Source organism: Haliotis asinina, chromosome 13 (genome assembly GCF_037392515.1).
Source record: "Haliotis asinina isolate JCU_RB_2024 chromosome 13, JCU_Hal_asi_v2, whole genome shotgun sequence".
Taxonomy (NCBI): Eukaryota; Metazoa; Mollusca; class Gastropoda; order Lepetellida; family Haliotidae; genus Haliotis; species Haliotis asinina.
In genome coordinates, this window is record NC_090292.1 from 6,333,608 (window position 1) to 6,354,900 (window position 21,293).

General features: G+C 41.4%; 1 protein-coding gene across 2 annotated transcripts in view; it reads left to right on the forward strand.

The window, feature by feature from the left end:
• Positions 1-21,293, forward strand: part of LOC137260016 (neuronal acetylcholine receptor subunit alpha-10-like) — a 108,565-nt gene that overhangs the window by 35,749 nt on the left and 51,523 nt on the right. Inside the window, exons 2-3 of one of the 2 annotated variants that reach the window (XM_067797697.1) lie at positions 8,185-8,345; positions 17,854-17,898. In XM_067797697.1, coding sequence (XP_067653798.1) covers positions 8,185-8,345; positions 17,854-17,898 — 206 coding nt within the window. Of the gene's footprint in view, positions 1-8,184; positions 8,346-16,379; positions 16,466-17,853; positions 17,899-21,293 lie in introns of those variants that run through there. The other variant, XM_067797698.1, reaches the window with a different exon arrangement.

Below are 21,293 nucleotides of genomic sequence, written 5' to 3' on the forward strand. Positions count from 1 at the left end.
ATGCACAGGACATACGAAGCAGTCTATTAACAGGAACTGTTTCCATACCCTCAGTTTAACATGTGAGGATACGGTACACATTTCATCAAAGAAACAAAATCATTTATACAAATGAATTGCTACAAGGATCATACCGCTGAGAGACCTCAACGGAATAACTTTAAACATTTCGACAGTAAAGCTGTTATAAACACAAAACTGTAATATAATATTTAACATGATGCATAATGATTATTAATCATACTGTATTAGATTATATGCTTCTGTTTCACGTGGCTATTAGATACAGTTTGAAGAAAGAAACATTGAAATGCAATTATTCTCATGTTCCCTCTATTTGGTTCTCTGCATGTATTCAAACACCCTTTTCTCGTTTTCCAATCTGCAATCTACTCAATACATAATAAATGGTTTCTTGGCAGTGATGAAAACGTTGTCATGGTGTAGGCCATAAATTTAGTAAACAGCAATGTTTCAATGGAAAGGTTCGTCCTAATCTTGTCACTGAGCAATGCACGAAAATTCCCAATACCATTCATTACGATACTGTCCTGTTCAATATTGCGTCAGTATCTCAATACGGAGGATGTCCGATCTATATCACATGCTTAATATGTAATATTACACCAACTCTTGGGGGAATATAGTTACAGGGATCTCTAAATAATAGGTTCCTTGGGAAAAACTCATAGTGAATGACTCATAGCTCTTAGCAGTGTTTGGGGTGACTTGAAGGAGTTGATCTGCCATTGATAGAAGCACGTCGAAGCCGTTGGATTTCCATATGGTTGTGTGAACTGTGCATGTTGTCTTCAGTCTTTTTCTGATGAAAGAATCCAGTTGACTGAAACATGTCCTGCAGAATGTTGTGTTTACGACGTTGGGTTTAGAGTTACTTGTAGTGATCACGATAATAATTATAATGATGATGTTGATGGTGTAGATGCGAAATAGCACGATCATTGAATTACTTTGAGTTGTCGTGTTGATGCTGCTGAGGTTGTGTTTGTTCTTGACAATGTGCACCATGTTTAACATTACTGAATAGATGGAACATGAATATCGTAAACTCTATCACACTGAGAGAATACACTTCTAAACGTGCATGTTTTCGAAGAGGAGGTGGTGGAGTGTGGTACCAAACGTCTTTGTTGTCACAAACATTTCCCGAAGCCAATCGTATAAAATAACTCAATCAAATACAACATTCGGATAAGGCATTCTTCAGTTTCGTGAAGTTAATCAGCGACATATTGACAATGTACCCTGAGTCTGTAGCTTCAAGAAGTCCCCAATGTATGTAGTTGGACAAAGACAACCTTTCATCCCAGCAGTGTACACTTCACTGCAATCTGTACCCATTCAGAACAGGTTTACATGGAAGTATCACTGACGACATGATCCTTGGTCGATCTAAAGGGACAAGAAGAGGTTTATACAAGTTTCAATATTCCGTGAATATCTGTGTACTTGCCTTCAAGTCCCTCTTGTCTCAACACCAGGCGACTAGTGCCTCCTCCGTCATAGCAAAGCATAACGATGTGGAGCTGCGAGCAAACAGAAGCTAACTAGCTCTGCATTTACTGGTGACGGAGCTACATTTCGACATTCTGCCCATGTATCATCATGGAAAATGGGAATGTCTTTGTCAACACGCAGCAGACTGGAAAATTTGGGGGAATAAATATGGGAATTAGTGGGCCAGTGGGGGATGTGGATGGGGAGTGATGGGGACGAGGAGGATGCAGTTGACGGCGTAGATGCCGTTGAAGGATCTCAGATGAGGTGCACCTTTAGTAAGAATGTGGCAAGAAAACATGGTTCTGGTCCAATGTCGATTGATGCCTATAGCAATACCATGACATCCTAATGCGGAAAATTTGAACTGACAAGCGAAAAGTTTACACTCTTTCGTTCAGGAAAGATAAATATCTATTTACTACTATCGTCTGTTTTGAGAAGATTGTCAAAATATTATTGTCAAAAGCAGTTGTATTTTTGAGTAGCAGATAACTTGCTGGCTGGTCTACAACACTCTCTGTAAATTAACGACATCGAGACAACACTCAGTGAGGGAAGATAGTTGGGAGTATGTCTTCTGCAGATTATTCAAGCATTGGCCCCGAGTGTACACACAGTGGTGATGTTGTGTACACAGAAGCAGCCATGGCCAGTAGATTACACGCTGATGGCTGTACTTCCGGGTCTTTATAGCTGTCCCTTAGAGTACTTGATATCGTGTTGTTTGAGAAAGCATTGGGAGCCATGAATGGCATATAGTAGATATCGATTCCAATCACGCAGTGACCAAGGATGACGCTGTCTTGCATCGCTTGTCATACAGCTTCTGATCGTATTTGAAGGGAAGAAACTGCCGTTAGTGGTGTGGATGTACAAGGGTTTTTTAATCTTCACGTGTGTCAGTTCTTCTCAAACAAATCTGAATTCCAGATAATGAGATGCAGAAAGAACGTTATAACAATTAATGTTTTCATTGGTCGTGGCACGCCTGAAATAGTAACGTCTTTTCCTCATTGGTTGTGATACCTATCGTGTTGTTTTCATCGGTTGTGATACAGAAAGTATTGACTTTCATTGGCTGTGATAAATAGCGTACTGACTTTCATTGGCTGTGATGTAGAGCGCATTGTCTTCCATTGGTTGTGATGCAGAAAGTTTTCACTTGTATTGTTTTACTGAAATATAGACGTGTTCCAGAAAGATTGACATCAATTGGTAGTGATACAAAGTTATTTCGTTCAACTGTTACAGAACTGATCATTGGAACCAACTGGTTCCAATACAGGGCGGTTTGACATCCATCGTTTCTGATACAGAAAAGTTAATCTTCAATTTATTTTGATACAGAACAGTTTGACTTCATACAGAACGCATTTATTTCCATCGTGATCGTGACCAGCATATTTCACTTCGACATTCAGTGGGTGAACAAAAATTGTGTCACCTACACGAACTACAGTACGCATTCGGTAAAATAAAGTGTATGCGCTACAATATGCATTAGATAACTGTTTACAGTGTGTATTGGTTAACTGTGCATGTGATCCAAATCCAGTTAGTCAACGGTGACTATTATATATAGAATAGTGGACCATCTGCTTGGGTACTTTATTTACCATGTTTCATTATAAGAATAAATAAAACTTCCCTCAAGTCATGAACCAAATAAATGTTCAGCCATTACTTCACCGTCACATTACACATATGGACTAGTGTTATATCGGTGACTCAAGTGCTAAAGGACGCCCACCCAATCGCTGAACTACAGTGATAAACGAACTCAACCCAATCTCGTCAGTTGCTGAAGTACAGTGCTAAAGGACGTCCTCCCAATCACGTCAGTTGCTGAAGTACAGTGCTAAAGGACGTCCTCCCAATCACGTCAGTCGCTGAAGTACAGTGCTAAACGACGTCCTCCCAATCACGTCATTTCCTGAGCTACAGTGCTAAGGGACGTCCTCCCAATCACGCCAGTTGCTGAGTGTCCGGAGGACCATGAAACAACGGGACGTGATCCAACGCAACAAGGTCAAGACGAGTTAAATCTCAAAGATCATTTATTAGATAAAAAGCAAAGACAACAACTAGCGGCAGCAACGTATATCAGATCCCACGCCGAGGGAAATACCACTTGACGGGATATTGGTTAGCTCCCGACTTGGATGCCTCGCAAATCAATCCCGGTACATTCCCAAGCTCCACGTTTCAAGAGCTTGTGACAAATGACTTGTGTTTTCAATGCAGATAGAGCAGATAAAAGCCATTGGCTGGGTTAATGAGATCTTGTGGCGTCACTTGGTTTTGGTTGTGCACGGTCTAGTGACGTGAGACAATGGTTTTGCTGATCTATGGGGAATAAAGTAAAATATGAGAAAACGTTAATGACTTTGTTACTACATAGAGTGTGAATTTTCCTTACATAAGGTCGGAGTATCATGCTCTTTAATACAACAGTGTACTGGAATTAATTCGCATGCACTGGTTTTACAATAATACTTTCCAGGAAATCGATCAGTTTGCTCGCGGTTTCAGTTCTCGACTCCCTGTTGAGTATACAAGGAAACCTGCCTGTATACAGCCTGCCTCCCTTGGTTGAAGGTTAATGTTCACATGCTCATCTCATTCTACCGGGAACCCATCACCAACTGTGTGAACAGAGACATATTTTGAAAGAAGTAACTTTTAACATGATGTACATGTGCTTGACGTCAAAGGAATCGAGCGGTCACTCAGAAAGTACTCACAGTAACAGACGTTGATTAAATTCATCTGACTAGGGCGCTGAGTACAAGGCTGTGTGTGAATAATTCATACAGTTTCTAACATGTTGACTTGTCAGACCTCTCCAACGACTGTGTACTTTAACTGAGGACCCGTACACTATTGCGGGGCGGTGAGGGTAGTCAAGTGGTTAGACCGTTCGCTCTTCACACCGAAGACCCGGGTTCGATTCACCGCATGAGTACAATGTGTGAAGACTCGCCGTGGTATGGCTGGAATATTACAGAAAGCGGCGCAAGGCCACAGTCACCCACTTTACAATACTGCCGGAGCACCACACCACTTACTCACTCGCCCCACCCCCATTTCATCCACTCACTCTCGACACGATGTTATTTACACGTAGACCAATGGAGGCTTATAAACTGATAGAAACCCTACGGCTTTAAAGATTTGGATTAATATTGGTCTTCATCATCCCATGATCTAACAAGTGATATTGAGGGCGAACCGGCGATTTGAATCTAGATTCAAGGCATCCTGTTTCAGTAAAGGGGCGCAACCCTTCAACTCTGCTGTCCTTCCAGAGGTTACATATTCGTCGATCTATTCTCAGTAAGACGACTGACTAAACACGCAAAACATCACATGGGACATAGTCTCTGGCGCCATGATGGCACATGATTGTTAAAACACAACGGGGACTAATCTGTTAACAAGATGAAGTAGCTGGATCCCCCAGTCCCTCGATGAAGGGCCGCTGAAGGCATAAATCCTTTTTGTATGTACGCTTGGAAGTGTGAGAAGTTTGCCAAGTGTTGCTGATGACGTTATTTGAAGACTGCCAGTGGTGCATCCACTTGTTACCAGGAAGCCATGTAGTGTGGTGCCATGAATCAGGCACTTCAGGATCTCTTGCATCATGAAATTGTCTCCTAACAGAACGTAAGCTTCAGTTAATGAATATTATCGAATACTGCCGATACCGTGTGTTCGCATTTTGTCTTCCGGCTCGGTCCTCGCCAAACACACGCACCGGCTAGTCTAGTGTGCACTCAAACAAACATTTTTATAGATTTTTAGTTTTCCCCAAATTTCCGTCATAAGACATTTCGAATGTTTACTGCCGATAGAGTCAACAGACCGGACACTTAACAAACACACTCAAAGGTTAGTCAGTTGTTCTCTCGAACGAGGTGAGGGATAGTATCAGACGAAATGTTTAAATTTGAAACACCTCCCTCATTTTGATCATAAAATATTGCTTCATCCAAGGTTGGTGAAAGCATGACATAAACTGCTCCCTAGACGTCATACACTGTCAGCGTGTTCAACATAGACAACACCGTTGTGCGCCTTCTGTAACGGTACATATATCTCGAACAGTAAGAAAGTTTATTGTGGTGGATCACAATATCTGACATGAGTTGCGTCCCCTGACCTAATCTTGTCAAGGTCGCTTTGCCACTCGTGCACATACCTTGAAGTTCTGCGCTTTATAAGTGATCGTTTTATCATCCACTCTCCATAGCCTCTGTGACGTCATGCAATGGTCACCCTCACTTTACCTTTTCCCCGTTTCATCAGGGCACTTTCGTGATGATGATTTTTCTTTCTTGACCTACCTTGGTAACTATGGCTATCTGTCCTCAGATCGAGAATATCCACGGGGTGTCTTGCTGATTGCTCGACCACGTCTAGACAGCTTGATTAGTGTCGAAATCAATTAAGGATGACAAGGCGATGTCGCACGCGAGTCCCTAGAACGTGTCTTCTTCAACTACCATGAGCCTGTATTGTTAAAGTGCTGACTCGACAAAACACTTTGACAGCCCTTCTCTAATTGAATGGTGAACAGAGGCTAATCCATTCTTGTGAGAATGTTCTGATACCCTCGATAGAAATCGGATGCCCTTTTCAGAAGAAAACCCAAACTGGATTTCAGCCATTGCAACTATATTTGGAATCAAACCCCAGTTTTTAGGTCTGCTCACAAGGCTGCCTTGTATTTTACTGACAATGAAGCTAGCTTTCAGTGGTGCCAAATTCTGTGTTCGACGATGTGATATTGCTGGAGTATTACTAAAACGGCGTAAAATCATACTCACGCACTAAGTCGCCACAGGTGAAGGTCCAGTGGATGTGAATGTGCTTCTATAGTGTTTGTCGGTTGTCTTCGATTTTAACCCGTACCGTGGTCAAACCGCGATCACACGGAGAGTACCTGGAGAGTCACTGACTACACTCTACATGATGTTCCTGTTTCAGATCACTGTATGCTGTAGAATTTGATGCAATGTTTATTGCAGGACAATTATACATTCGGAATAGGATCTGACAAAACATAAAAAAGCTTTGTAAACGTCACCGGGTTTAAAACACTAGCCAGCACTGCAAAAGCATGAGACACAAGAAAAAGTGATCTTCAAATCATCCTCCTCGAATAAACATTTCTAGGCGGAATGGGCGGTTGTATTTTCTCTGACAAGGATTTTGTTTTGTTTTACGTAGTACTTTTCAAACATGGCTGAGCATTATGTTTCTGTATTATTTACCAAACTGAAATCGATTATTCGAGGACTTGGCATGAAACAGTTTCTTTGCAAAATATTTTCATGAACTGTTGCCCCAGCTTCCCGCGAGCATGTGAATCGTCACATTTTACTGACAGAATAAAGAAGCTGAAATCTATACATCAAGTGGACCATACTGAAGGTGATTTCAGCATATTCCCAGAGGCAACACCTGCTGTAAGATTAAGAGAGAATCAATTGGAGCGTTGTGTATTCATGAGAAATCAAATCTGTCGAGCCCATGCCTGTAGGAGACGGGGTTTTTATTACTGGGTATTGATATATTTCACGTTTGAATACACAACTGGATTACTGATAATTTAAATATCAACTTGACTTTACACGACAAACGAACTGAAAATCGCCTGGGTAATTTTTGATGATTTTCAAAATTGACTGAATGCTTCATCACACAGGGAAATTTTGAGAGTGTAAATTTGACGTTCAGTGGAAATCTATCGACTGGTAGTTTTAAAGGCTTCAAATATAAGCTGTGTGAGCGCTTTCGTATTACCTGAAATAACTCAACCCATTAATTATGATCAATATCTTATTCTCGTATGCACAAAACTCCAGTGGGCACATCTTCTATGGCCCTGCTCTGGGGAGTTTTCTCCCTTATGCGTGTAAGGCAGTCCAGCATAGCAGCAGTTGGTTTCACAAAGGTTTTCAGTGTTCAAGAACTTTACTCCTTCCTCGTAACCCAGTTCAATCAACTTAAATATAACCTCCGGGATGCATTCTTTACAGAGCGCCGCCATGGACTATCACTGAGTGCGGCAATCTACGACAAATACTCACAGTTAAACCCTTGATCCACGAACACGTCACATGTGCTCACTGTGGGTCTTCTGCACTAGCAAAAAGCCCAAACATTCATCATAGGAATAGTATATCAGTCATAGGTCACATAGGTAAGAACAGAACTGGTTCTGGGAAATACTCCAATTCGCCATTTCTACACCAATACAAACAGTTATCTATACCTAAATTGCCAGTCACCAGTTGACGTACAAGATCGGTTGTGTCGATCTCATGGTTTTCTGGAAGTGAGTTCTTGCACCTTGATTACTCCTACTTAAGTCATTCTTTTTTGTTGATGTCTAATCTAGGATAAGTCTAAATATTTACGCATCAGGTTATGTTTTGTTTGGAATACGTAACTCACTAAAAGGGTTTTATTCAATGAATCAGTAAGCCAGAACCAGGACCGAGTGGTTTCAGCACTATGCAACCACGTGGTTTTACTACTATATAATCACTTTGTTTCAGTACTATGTAACCACGTTGTTTCAGTATTTAACCATATTTTGTTGCGTGTGAGTGTGTTTTCTGAGCACACCTGTTGCACCGTGTTGTCCCGTTGCAGGACAGGATGACTATTTCCCAGAACAAAGGAAGATGTCCAATGAACAGAAGTTGATGCGAGAACTTACGGAAGAGTACGAGACTTCCGTTAGACCAGTGTACAGCGCCGCCGACGCAGTGGACATTGGACTCGGTTTGACCCTGACACAGATCCTGGACTTGGTAAGGACAACGGTTTTTTTATAGTCAAATGTACTTATGATCAGTGAAGATCCAGGTTATAACTGATCTTCAGCAATCCATGCTTGTCCTACGTGGTGACTAACGGAATCGGGTGGTCAGACTTTGACCTTGTTGACGTTGTATCCCATTTGTGTAGACCGATGCTCATATTGTTAATCACCTGATTATCTGGTCCAGACTGTTTACAGACAGAGTGCAGCGTTAAACAACAAGAAACTGTCTTGGCTATACATGTATGCCCTTCTGAAATAGCAGGCAATATGCATTCTGGTGTTCTCGTGAGCAGTAGGGTGTGTGACCACTGCCACGGAATTAAACCCTTTAATAACAAATAAAAGATCCTTGCAATACTCTGAATGAGCTACTGTTAATTCTCATAAGAGTATTGTCGTGTACCGAATACTAGAAATAACTTAGCAGTAATTTGGAATTGTATCTGTTCCTTGTTGTTTAACATCGTAATAGCTCAGTGAAATGACAGCAGTCTCTGTGAACAATCGAGGCTGCACCTGGCAATTCAGTGATCAACATCACAAGCCCTGATCTTCTGGTATACGATGACATGTCCACCAAATCAGCGAGTCTGACCACGCGATCCCGTCAGTCGCCTCTTGTGACAAGCAAGTGCTGCTGAAGACCAATTCTAGCCCCGACCTTCACAGGAAGTTAAGAGATACCATCAGGTCATCATGCATATTCATTACTCACGAATACATTTCAGACACACGTAAGTCAGTATTCTTTTCAGACATATCAGGTTGGCCATTGGAGTAGAAATAAATCCATTTACTTCGTAACTTCACAAATTAGTTGCAAATATCCTGCAATCTTTCCAGATGCAGCTCTCAATCTGTTAATACGTATCACTACGTCAAACTTACGTACTAATTCCTTGTGAAACTATAGATCCAATCTGAATGTTGTATAGCCAGGGTTGATAACGTAGGGTGTTAAGGGATCAGGAGATAACATCATTAGCGCTCTACACAGCGTACTTTAAGGTTCTTTTTTAAATATCTATACATATATTCATTTTTTCTTTCTGGTTCCTATTAGTCTGCACGGTGATCTGATACTGCCCGCTGTCCGCTGAGACCTTTGAAAGATTCAAACAGACACTTTATGGCTTTGGGACGAAGGCAACCAACGTCAACCGAACCATCATGTTATTTTTCAAAAATAGGTCTGACAAATAGTGTTTTAATAGCTATCAATACGTCAAGGCACTATTGCTTTTTCTGCTGATGTATTTCCTTCTTCAATATTGGGTTAGCTTCGTGGTTTGGCGTCTATGAATAAATTCCCGCTGTTCTGTGGTTACCAATGTGTTTGGATGAATCTCGTTACGATGATTCGCTGTCAACAGCAGAGCAATGTGGGGGCTACACGTCAATGCCTCGGATATTGGATCCATATTGAAAAAAGTGCACGTTTGATTGGAAATTATTAATCCTGTAAATAACCACCCTCTGCGCACACTCGGTATGATTTTGGGATGATTTTTTAAATGAATTTGTGATTACTGCTCCAAGTTTTGATCCATTTTATTACATGGACTAGTTGGTCTCAGCGCGCATCGCTGAATCAACAGATGGCAATTCGTTGTTCAAAGAGACCATTTATGACAGATATGAAAATAAAGGTAAAGTCAATGACACTTTTGATTTCCAATGATTCCTGGAGGATGACTTTGTCTAATAACTTAATCAACATTTATCACCGTTATTGTATCTAGAAAGTTCCATTAGATACCATTCCTTCTCATCCAGTAGTCGCTCCTTCTAGGGATTGGGGAATAAAACTGTTTCTCATATTTGTACCAAGCCAAATTTCGTTTATATTCTTATTCCCATTACGGTCTGTAATGATACCGATGTGTATGAACACCCAACGAAGAACACATATGTCACATTCCATCTCTCTTGGTCAGTATATACATTCAACACGCACAGACGGACACACACAGAAGAACACACACACACACACACACACACACACACACACACACACGAAAACACAAAAGAAAACACACACATTATAGGTCGACTAACTCCCTTAATTATATTTCTTATATTTCTCCACTCCTAACAGTGTGTTTTTCCGTTTGTATGGTTGCTTTCATTCTCACTTTTTTCTACACCTAGGTCAATTTTTCCACGAAAAAAATCACTCACCAAGAACAAGTTATCCCAAAATTGCCTCAACCGCAATAAATATGATGTCTTCGCAATTCACCGGGCAAAATGCTCTTTGATCCTACTTTATTCTCTATTTCTGACCCAAATTTCGGAATCGGAGACATACACGCACAGAAAAGATGATAAATGCTTGCTTAGCTTGCAAGGAAAATCTAAGTCGATGGCGCCTTTCCAACTCCAAAGCTCACTTTCATGCGATACACTTTATACTTTCTAGCTGAACACCTTGATCTTCATTTTCTATGTCTTTTACGCATAGATACAAAACTCTCGTGTGGGTGGGGTGCGGGGAGTTTGTGCGTGTGCGTGTGCGTGTGCGTGTGCGTGTGCATGTGTGTTTATGTAGGAACGTTTATGTGTGTGAGCGCTTGCGTGCGTGCGTGCGTGCGTGCGTGCGTGCGTGCGTGTGGCTCCCTCGTAATAGAATTAGGCCACTGACAATTTATGTCATTACCCTACTTACACACACTGTGCTGGATGCGCTGGGTTGGCCTTGTGATTAGAACGTCCGATTTCCCACATGGGTGCAACGTGTGAAGCCAATTTCTGGTGTCCTCCTCCGTCTAGTTGTTGGAATATATCTCAACGACATACTCTTTCACTTATACCGTATCTCGTACTTGACCCCGAAAACTAAACAGTTTTATTAGACAACAAACTTTCACAGTACGGATAATATGTCATGTGATGGTCACGTGCTTGATGTGTGTCCTAATATAGATTCTCACTTGCACTAGCCGAGGTCGTTATGGTGATACGAGAAGCAACACGCTTCGAAACGACGTGAAATAGCGAGATGAAAAAACGGTATTGAACTTTGATTGCAAGTTTGGCTAATCTGCCCTTAAAACTGTCACCAAACAGCGATTTATGGCGACCCGTATTGTAATATCACCTTTGATTACAAAGTCTCGTGAGTCTCGCAAGTTGACGTCTGCACACTTCACCACCGGCAATGGCGTAACTAACAACCCACGACCTCGTTCTGACTCAAATAAAGTCCCTGCCTTTGGACATACGTTGAATAATGATTTCTCCCCGAATCTGACCCCCCGGGGACCAATGGGATTGCTCCAATTGCTTTCTTCATCTGATATATCTCAGGCGCGCTCGTCCTTGAAATTAAATTGCTGATGTAAATCAATTTGTCATTACCTCCAAGCGTCCCCTCGTGGACAAGTAACCTATGCGTGTTTCATTGCCCAATTGTGGCACGTGACATGTAATGGAGTGGCAGTTACTTCCGGTCTGAGGCAGTTTTGATTGGAAAGGGACACGACCCACTCGCTGATCCTCAATGGTGTAGAGAGAGCTGATTAAGGGACGTTCATAACGAGGCAGAGATTCGTATTCTGTTTCTCCCGCCCCAGTTGAAGACGACAGCAGCATTTCTATCTTTGCCGTCATATGTCTGTTTTGTAATCACGTCAGAGGAAAACGGTTTACGTAATTTTATTTATTTACATATATTTGAGGAGGGGGTTCACCTTTTCAGTGTTTTTCCTCTTGGTAGCGAAACGCCTCCAAAGCATTCATTATTCCCGTCAATAATAAGGATTACGGAGATTTTTTTTATTCCAAAACTCAACGGCGGGATTGTGCTCAAATGGGTTCAATTGTCTCATGTTGAACCCTATGTTACTGATGAACTGAGGCCGAAAACGGAACACTGTATTGTACTGACATTGTCATCTCCCCATGACATCTCACTGACACAGGAATGGGTGTGAAGTAAGTTGGAGCTGGTCACAGGAAGCGTTGGACTAGAGCTGTCTAACTGTAGCGTTAAGTGGGTGTTTTCCTTCTGACGCCGGTTTTACACGCGTTAAAAGTTACAGTATCTGAGAACCGGACAAACAGGTATTGTTACGTGTTATTCCCAAGCTGTAGCTAAATAATGAACTGGATATCAGTCTATAAAAGAACTAGGGGTGAAGCCAACAAACAACAGAGGAAATATGAGACATAAGTATTCTCTTATATTCACAAAACACTTCAGATCACTACAAAGGGTGAATGAGTGATTTTGGTTTTACGCCGCTTTTAGCAATATTCCAGGGATATCACGGCGGGGGACACCAGAAAATGGGCCTCACATATTGTACCCATGTGGGGAATCGAACCCGGGTCTTCGGCGTGACGAGCGAACGCCTTAACCACTAGGCTACCCCACCGTCCCCATCACTACAAAGGTGTCACTACGGCAGTATAATAGAACTCCAGGGTATTATTATAGGGATTATAGCAATCAGGTGCGGATCCAGCTTGGGGGGCTTTTTGTAAATGGCGAGTGCACGCTCATGAGAAATGTGGTGGGGTGCACGAGTGACATTTCGTCAAAGTCACTGTAATATTTTAGGGAGAAGGACACGGTGTCACAAGTCGAAACATTTCACATATCTGCCACTAGAATGCCAACAAGTACCGTGTGTAACAAATAATGGGCAAAAATAGTTAGGGATATATGCAAATTTAACATTTTGAATAATGATGTATTATTTCATTGACACACTGGTAAAAGATCAAACACCAATACCAATAAAATACCAGTATCCCTCATTTACTTGTCCAGTATAGTTATACGCGGTAATATTGCTGTAATCTGACATGGCGAGTCTTATTGTTGTTAACGTCAACATGCGGAACATTAGTCTCATTAACGTATCCAGACAATCACAATTTTTCAGCCGATCCGAATTTCTAGCGTGAAATTGAAACTAGGCGTCACAACCAACCCTGATTACACTGAATTTCAAGCCTCTGTTTAATAAGAAATGGTATTTACAAATGAGCTTCAATTTTAAACTGAAATAACTAACAAATCACAGATTGCGTCTGTTTGATGTGCTCACACAATGATTCACAATGAATACGGCACACTGGTTGCACCTTTTGTGTGTTTTTTGCGCTTATTCAGTGTGATTCTGTAACGCACAATGAGACTGATATAATATCGACTCCGTACCAGAGAGCCAAATTTTTCTAGCGCTCAAAGCCTCGTTTTGAGATTTCCACGATTTTCCAGGTTTACGTTTGTCAGAGCACGCTGTACAACAGAGCACCTCACCTCACCTCACCTCACCTCACCTCACCTCACCTCACCTCACCTCACCTCACCTCACCTCACCTCACCTCACCTCACCTCACCTATTCCATCTCGTCATCAATCCCACCCCACCAATTTCCAGTACCACCTTTCTCACCTCCACCTCAAAACACACACACGCACACACAGGCACACCCACGCACGCGCTCACACACGAATCACTCCCCATGACAGCTGCGACAACTCCCACTTCGACCTTCAGAAAAGCATGAGCAATTATCCACCCCTACTCTTGTGTGTCGTATAAATACAGTAAAACCACCGGTATAGTCACATATACTATCCGTCCATTGATAGTTGTTTGCTTCTATAATCTATTAATTGCTATCGGAGACGCTCTAATTGCAGGCCATCGATCGTCAGATGCATCGTTACAGCCTTTATATCAGTCATGGAGTATTTATGGACCGCGGTCTTATGGAACATTGTTGTGTCAGTCAGTCAGCTATACACCTATACACCAACATTTCCAGAACATAAAACATTGGGTTCGAACCCTGTCCTCGGCATGACGAGTGAAGGCCTTTTTGCTTGGCTTCCACGTCACAAGAAATATTCCTCCGTGATGGACCAGTCAAGGGTTACATGGAAATATTTGAACCGGAAGGCGAGCCAAGTGGTTTTAACTGAACTACCAAACAAGGTAGCCCTCATGGTAAAACACGCCATAAACATAACGACGTTTTACGCTTCACCAAACGCCCAATGTATCAATTCCCTGACCTACACCTCCATGAGACATCAGTCTTGTAGCGTCCCGTAAGCATCATTGCCCTCAGATTACTGAGTAATAAGACGAGCATCATGTGTCCATTTTCTGATTAGCCCACGGGCTGACCTTACTCTCTTCATTATAGACGGAGCCTAGTTCGTAATAGTATCTCGTCACTTGCCGCCAGGCGTCAGCTGAAAGTTCCGTCAGCCATCTGACCATACGTCTGTTGTAATTATTCAGAAACTGAGGTCTGAAACATGAGACAGGTGTGTTTGACCACTTATTACCAAGTTATAGCGACGGAACCTTTACCACTTTTATAGGAAATCTCTGATGAAAGACCAGTCGATTGTACAGTGGTGACGATATCACGACCAAAGGTGAAAAGGCGAACAAATCCAGTGTTTGACATCATACGATACGATTACAATGCTTGTGTTTATGGATCCCTATCAAATAGTGATGGTGTTCGCGCCGAGCAGGTGAGCGTATCAAATCAAGCCGGTGGAATCCGTCAGAAGCATTTGCTTGTCAATTGTTAACCCGTTGTTTAGTTGCTAACAACATCGGGAACGTGAGGTACAAGTCAAAATAAGGGCATGCGTCGGTCATTTTGTCTGTCCCTGATACAATTCAATCAAATCACGTTCCATTTTTACATGAACGCCACCAAAGCCTCGATTGGTTTACTGTGGCCATGCGGCACTGTTACAGTTTCCAATTTTTATTTTTATTTATTTACTTTTAAAACCCCAGAAACAAAAATGTACATGTATTTGGCTATGTCGTATATTAGGTTTTTATTCCTAAACTAGTCAACTGGAAGTCAGTCCGTATAAGGGTTTGATACCATGCAAACAAGGAATCTGACATAATCAACAACTACATTCTATTAAAAAGTTTGCAATCATTTGAAAACACTGCAAGAATTTTGTAACAGTAAGGGTTACATATCTTTAGAGACAACACATTTTGTTTCTTTAAACGTGAGGACAGTTTTGGACTTATATTCAATAAAACCAGTGAATATATTCTTAAACAATGGGACAAAATGTATCTGCCTGAGTGATGTATTATGCCGCTTTCAGCAATATTCTAGAAGGGGACATCAGAAATGTGCTTCATACATTGTTTACATGTTGGGAATCGAACCCTGATCTTTGATGTGACAAGCCAAAGCTGTGACCACTAGGCTACCCCACCGGCCCCGGAAGGTAGCTGCTTCCAACTGTTTTGAACAGACGCTTTTTCATTCCAGCAATTTTACATGTGTGTTCTTTAAAGTAAGTGTGCGTGTTTTGTGATTTATACTGATCCATTAAACTACACTAGCGTGTATCAAGAAAACAAGAACTCTCGCCCTTGTGTCAATGGCGTACAGTGTAAAGTAACATTCAAAGATGTATTGCAAGACACAACTTCTAAATAAGGACTCCGGCTTGTCTTGGTAATGGGGGTTGGCTTTTTTTATATGACTTCTTTCTTTGGGAATTTTCTATATTTGTGCATTTAGTATTCTTCCTTGAACACGGTAGTGCCGAGCCAATACTCACGCGAGGATCGCTAGACTGGTTCTCCGCAATCAATGCGGTCAATAGTTGCTTCAAAATAAAAGAGCAAGGGGCAAGGTTTGTTTATTGCCAACACAAACAATTCAAGTATATTGCAAAGTAAAGGAGATTGAAGACCTAAGGTCCATTTAGGCAGTCCATATCATCAGAGAGCATGTGGTTTGTTCCCGTGAGTTAGCGGGCTGACCGGATGCGCAAGTTGTCCATTGTGTCTGCTGGGGATATTCATCTTCCTTTCCAACAATTTGCGTAATAATTAATCACATGCGCACACATACATGAATCGAACATGATATACACACACACGCACACGCAGTTTTTTGTTTGTTTGTTTGTTTGTCCATTGTTGTTGTTTTTTCGTGTTTCTTGTTTTTTTGTGTTTTTTTTCTTTTTGTCAAGGGGACCGCGAAAACGATTTTCCTTGCCCGTTCGTACATTGACCCTCGGTTCGATCCTTCGAAACTCCGAACATCTAAGCCCTGGATAGGTTTCAACATATCCTGCTTATGGTAAGAGCCGACATCCGGTGACCAGGATCACAGCTGAATGTCACTTTAACCCAGCTACCGTCGTCATGATGCAAACAAACACACTAAACATCCCAACAACTCGTGCAACACAGTATGGTATGTGTTTAACCCTTGTAATAATCAAATAGAATAGACTGTCTTGTTTCTTTTTCTGTCTCAACCTGCCCTGGACTCCCATTGTAGTCAGTAAGTATAATTTTACGCCGCACTCAGCAATATTCCAGCCATGGCGGCGGTCTGTAAATAATCTCGAGTCTGGACCAGACAATCTAGTGATCAACAATACGAGTATCGATCTACGCATGTGAGAACATGACACGTGTCAAACAATTAATCGAGCCTAAACACCATTTCGTGTTAGTAGCCCTTTACGTCAATCATGGGTTCCTGGAGGCCAGTATTCTAACCCAGACCTTCACGGTTCGATTCTCCCTGTATCTTCTACTGCATTTATGTATCGTACCAGATGCGTACAATGCAGAAGATGGGCTATCTGTATCCAATACATCGTTCGTAATGACGTTACTGCAGAAAAGTGATTCCGGCCCATTTCCAGAGGGTGAAATGGTCGACAGACTGATGTCTTATGTCACCATATAACGTACGACCATGACCCAAGGGAGACGACTGTGTCTAGGGGTTGTTTTATCATTATAGTATTCCACCATTAGAACTGAAAGATACGAGACTGTATGCACACTGGGACTTGGATACTTTTAATATAAGACGACACACTTTTCATACGTGTCTCAGTTGATAAATAAAGAATGCCTTACGCTGATGAGATCGAATCGCGCTTGACAGTCTTTCATACCAACGAGCATTAGACTTTACAAAAAATGTGTTAGTGATTAATTTTAAAATATTTACCATCCTCCGAGTGACTGACAATTTTAAGTTTGCCATGCACAAGGTATGTTAACTGTATATATGAGTGGTATATGTTCTGATGGATGTTATGTTTAACTTATGTTTTTAGATTACAGTTATCTGCTCTCTTAATCATATATTCTGTGATCTGGTGTGCTGGAACACAAATTTCCCTTGGGATATTAAAGTGCTATCATATCTTATCTACGCGTCTTCTGTGGTTTCGTCATTGACGTCATACATTTAGGTATTTTACGAGCTGCCCAGATATTGGATATAGCTGCAGTTAAAGATATGCCAAGTCAAAGACTGAAAATTTGCCAAAGTTATTTTTTATCGTTTTTCTTTGGCAATCGAAATCATCAAATGTGATTTCTAGAAATCTTCCTTCAAACCTATGTTTTATCAGAAAACTTAAAATGTTTCGATCTTTCGGCTATTGCCCGGTGACATCAATTGCCTTATTACAGTGATAATATCTTTAATTTCCTTTCCAGGACGAGAAAAACCAAGTGTTGACAACGAACGTGTGGCTCGAGGCGGTGAGTACTGACAAACTTCCCTGTGTCATTTGTTCCGAGTTCACTTCAATGTTATGTGGTCTTTGAAATGATCTTCACCTTGTGGCCTTGCCGGGAAATCGAGTAATCATAAGTGGAAGTATTCCCCGGATTTCCTGGGTTGATGTGTACCCACTTCACCGCCTGTGGAGTTGGATATTTGTTCATAATTTGAATCTATAATTGAGATGTCTTTTTTCTCCGCACTCTTCCTTGATAGGGTAGGCTTGGATATGAGTGTCCGTTGGTGTTGATATTTGAACAAGTAATGTTTGATTTCCCGAGGTGAAAAAGTTCGTTTTCTGTAGTTTTATCCAAAGAATACATTATTTGCTGATCAATTTAGCATTTTCCTGATACATTGTCATTAATGTATTCCATTTTTTAGTTTTTGAATTAATCATTTATTTCTATTTTTAGATTTTTTTTATGAGTGGGGAGATGGGCTATGCTTAAAGTAGTTTCAATTAAAGCAGTTTTATCTTGAATTGTGTCTAACATAGTGAAGCACTGAGAATACATTACGTTGACAAACTTTGTTGGAAACAGGCTCACCAACTTAGTTGACAGATGTCAGTCGCGTAGATCGATGGGCAAGCTGCTTATCACTGGATTGTCTGGTCCAGGCTCGATTATTTACAGACTTTGGCTGGAATATTGCGGCGTTAAACAACAAACCAACCAACCAACTTAGTAACCATGAACTGAGAGAATGGAATCCATTTTTAAGTCCATTTTATTTTATGCATTTATATATGCCTATATACATGGCCAGTATATATACAGAACATATTTTTCATATTATTACTATTCAGTTGCCTTAACATTCCGTTCTTCATGCTGAAAATGGTACCGTGTATTACTTCATGCTCCTTTGAATAGAACATGCACGTTTAAATACGAATTCCAGTATATTGCCCTTTTGGGCTCTCATACATCGCCTCGCCTCCCGGACAGAGCATCCGTCCAACTTATATCTCGCTCAATTTCGTAATCAAAGTGTTTCGGTCATCAACGAGAATGTCTGTGTATGGAAGGTGAATAGGGTCACAAATATCTCAGTCTTGATCTCACTTCCTGTCGTACTGCTGGCATTTATTGAGATATTATGTCAAGCCCTATCAAGTCATATCAAGCCAATCAGACTAAAGGCAGAACGATATGCAACCTTTCCAGTTATTTAAGTTGAACGATCGTTTAGCGTGGGGTCCACCTGATTGCCTAGACAACCCGCTGCAAATGTTACGCGAGTCAAGGTCGTGAGTACACGTCATCTTCATGTACGTTACAGTTAAAGCTATAAAAATACTGGGAGACTATTTTGAAAAAAAAAGTTTTGTTATACATTCCAAACCGCTTTGATCCAGAAACTCCAATTCCAGATATATGTTAAATATGGCAGAGAATTTATGTGGAAAGGAAGGTAATCTGGTGAAAATATCGACCTCCCGTATAAAATTGGTGCATCAGACTGTCAGATATTTAATGTGGGTCACGAGCACGAGACACAGATCAAATGTCGACTTTTGTTATTGATCTCGCGCACGGGATAAACACGAACATCATTTTAGCAATGCCTATCCATTCGGTAAACACAAGTACATAATTATTTTTTCTGCTTTTAGATCCAATGACATTTAAATTTTATCGAATAACCTTTTAAGGTTCATATATTCGTGAGTCAGTTTTTCAGTTTATGCGCAGACATAACATAGTGTTATTTGACATAAAAACGCAAAGTTTATTTTGTATTCCATATCTTCAATCAGATCGAGGATATATGGGCCGCTGAAAATTGTTTTATTAACCACTCTGTCCGCTGATAATAAACTTTAACGTTTATGTGCTTGCTGGGAATTGAGCATAAAAAGTGCGGTCGGTTTGAGCATTTTGTAAATTCAAGCATGCTCTATCCTAAGTAAACGCAAAAGCAAACTGAAGCGATCCCTTAACCAGTCAAACGACATGTATGCGCATGTGATTTAGGTCAGAATTGGCTTTCAGCAACTTTGACCCGTGTTTGTCTCTCGGGGTGATTCGGTTTAAAATTGGTCTGCAGTCCATAAGCATGGAAGTTTGAGGTGCGAGTCAATTCAATTATGTTCTATCTTCAGTAAACGCAAAAGTAAACTGAAGAGATCCCTTTACCGGTCAAATGACATGAATGCATTTGTGATTTAGGCCAGAAATGGCTTTCAACAACTTTTACCCACGTTTGCCTTACGGGCAGACTCGGTTTAAAAATGGTCTTCAACCAATGCGCGTGGAAAGTTGAGGAGCGAGTCTGAGTGCCAGGAACTTCCTGGGGTACAGATTTTGGTCGTAGTGGCGACTAACGGCATCGGGTGGACAAGCTCGCTAATGCACGTCGCCATTTCCAAAATGATTAGATCGATGCTCATGTTGTCAATCACTTGATTGTATGGTCAAGACTCCGTTAAACGTCATGTTGGTAAATATTGTTGTATGCCGAGTGCAGCTAGCGTCAACTAAGGTGGGATTTTGTCATGTGCTGAGGTCTTCAGTCAGCCGGTTTATCAGTCAGCCCTAACAATCAGTGGTCAGCAACTTTGATAGCGACGCACAATTGACTGAGCGTTGACATAAGCTTGACACTGTCCTGAAACGTTGCCAGTAGTCACAGACTCTCCGGCCCTGGGAGACACACGTCAAACACATACAAGTGTATGTTGGTATTGGTATGAGTCAATATGATACATCACCAGAGGAGTGGTTGATCAGCGACTGACAAAGTCCGTAGTGCTCCATGTATTGATTGCCACGTGATTGCTGTTATTTCCGAATGAGCGAATTTTACGTGACAATGTGACAGAATGAGTGCGTACGCCGCTCGTAGCTCTTTTTCAGCAATTTCAGTTTGAAGGACCCCAAAGTGCGGATTCAAACATATTAACATACAAGGAGTCGAACTTACACCCTGGAAACCACAAGACTACCCCTCAAACCTACATCCTCGTATGTGAGCTTCATTTAGAATCACGTGCACATTACATATCCGGGGGTTTATTTCCACTGCTCCCGGTATTGATACCACTCAAATATTTCCAGAAGAGGTTTAAAGGCGTACTCTCTCAGCTGTAACATACTGCCAGTATCAGTGAAGTATTACTTTGACTGGTCCATGCACTTTTGGAATATTTAGACCTCTGGAAACAATCCAGATGGCTGAACAAGTTACCAGGCAATATGTGAGTGAGTGAGTTTAGTTTTACGCCGCACTCAACAATATTCCAGCTATATGGCGGCGGTCTGTAAATAATCGAGTCTGGACCAGACAATCCAGTGACCCGCAACATGAGCATCGATCTGAGCAATTGTGTGTCAACGAAGTCATCGAGCCTGACCACCCGATCCCG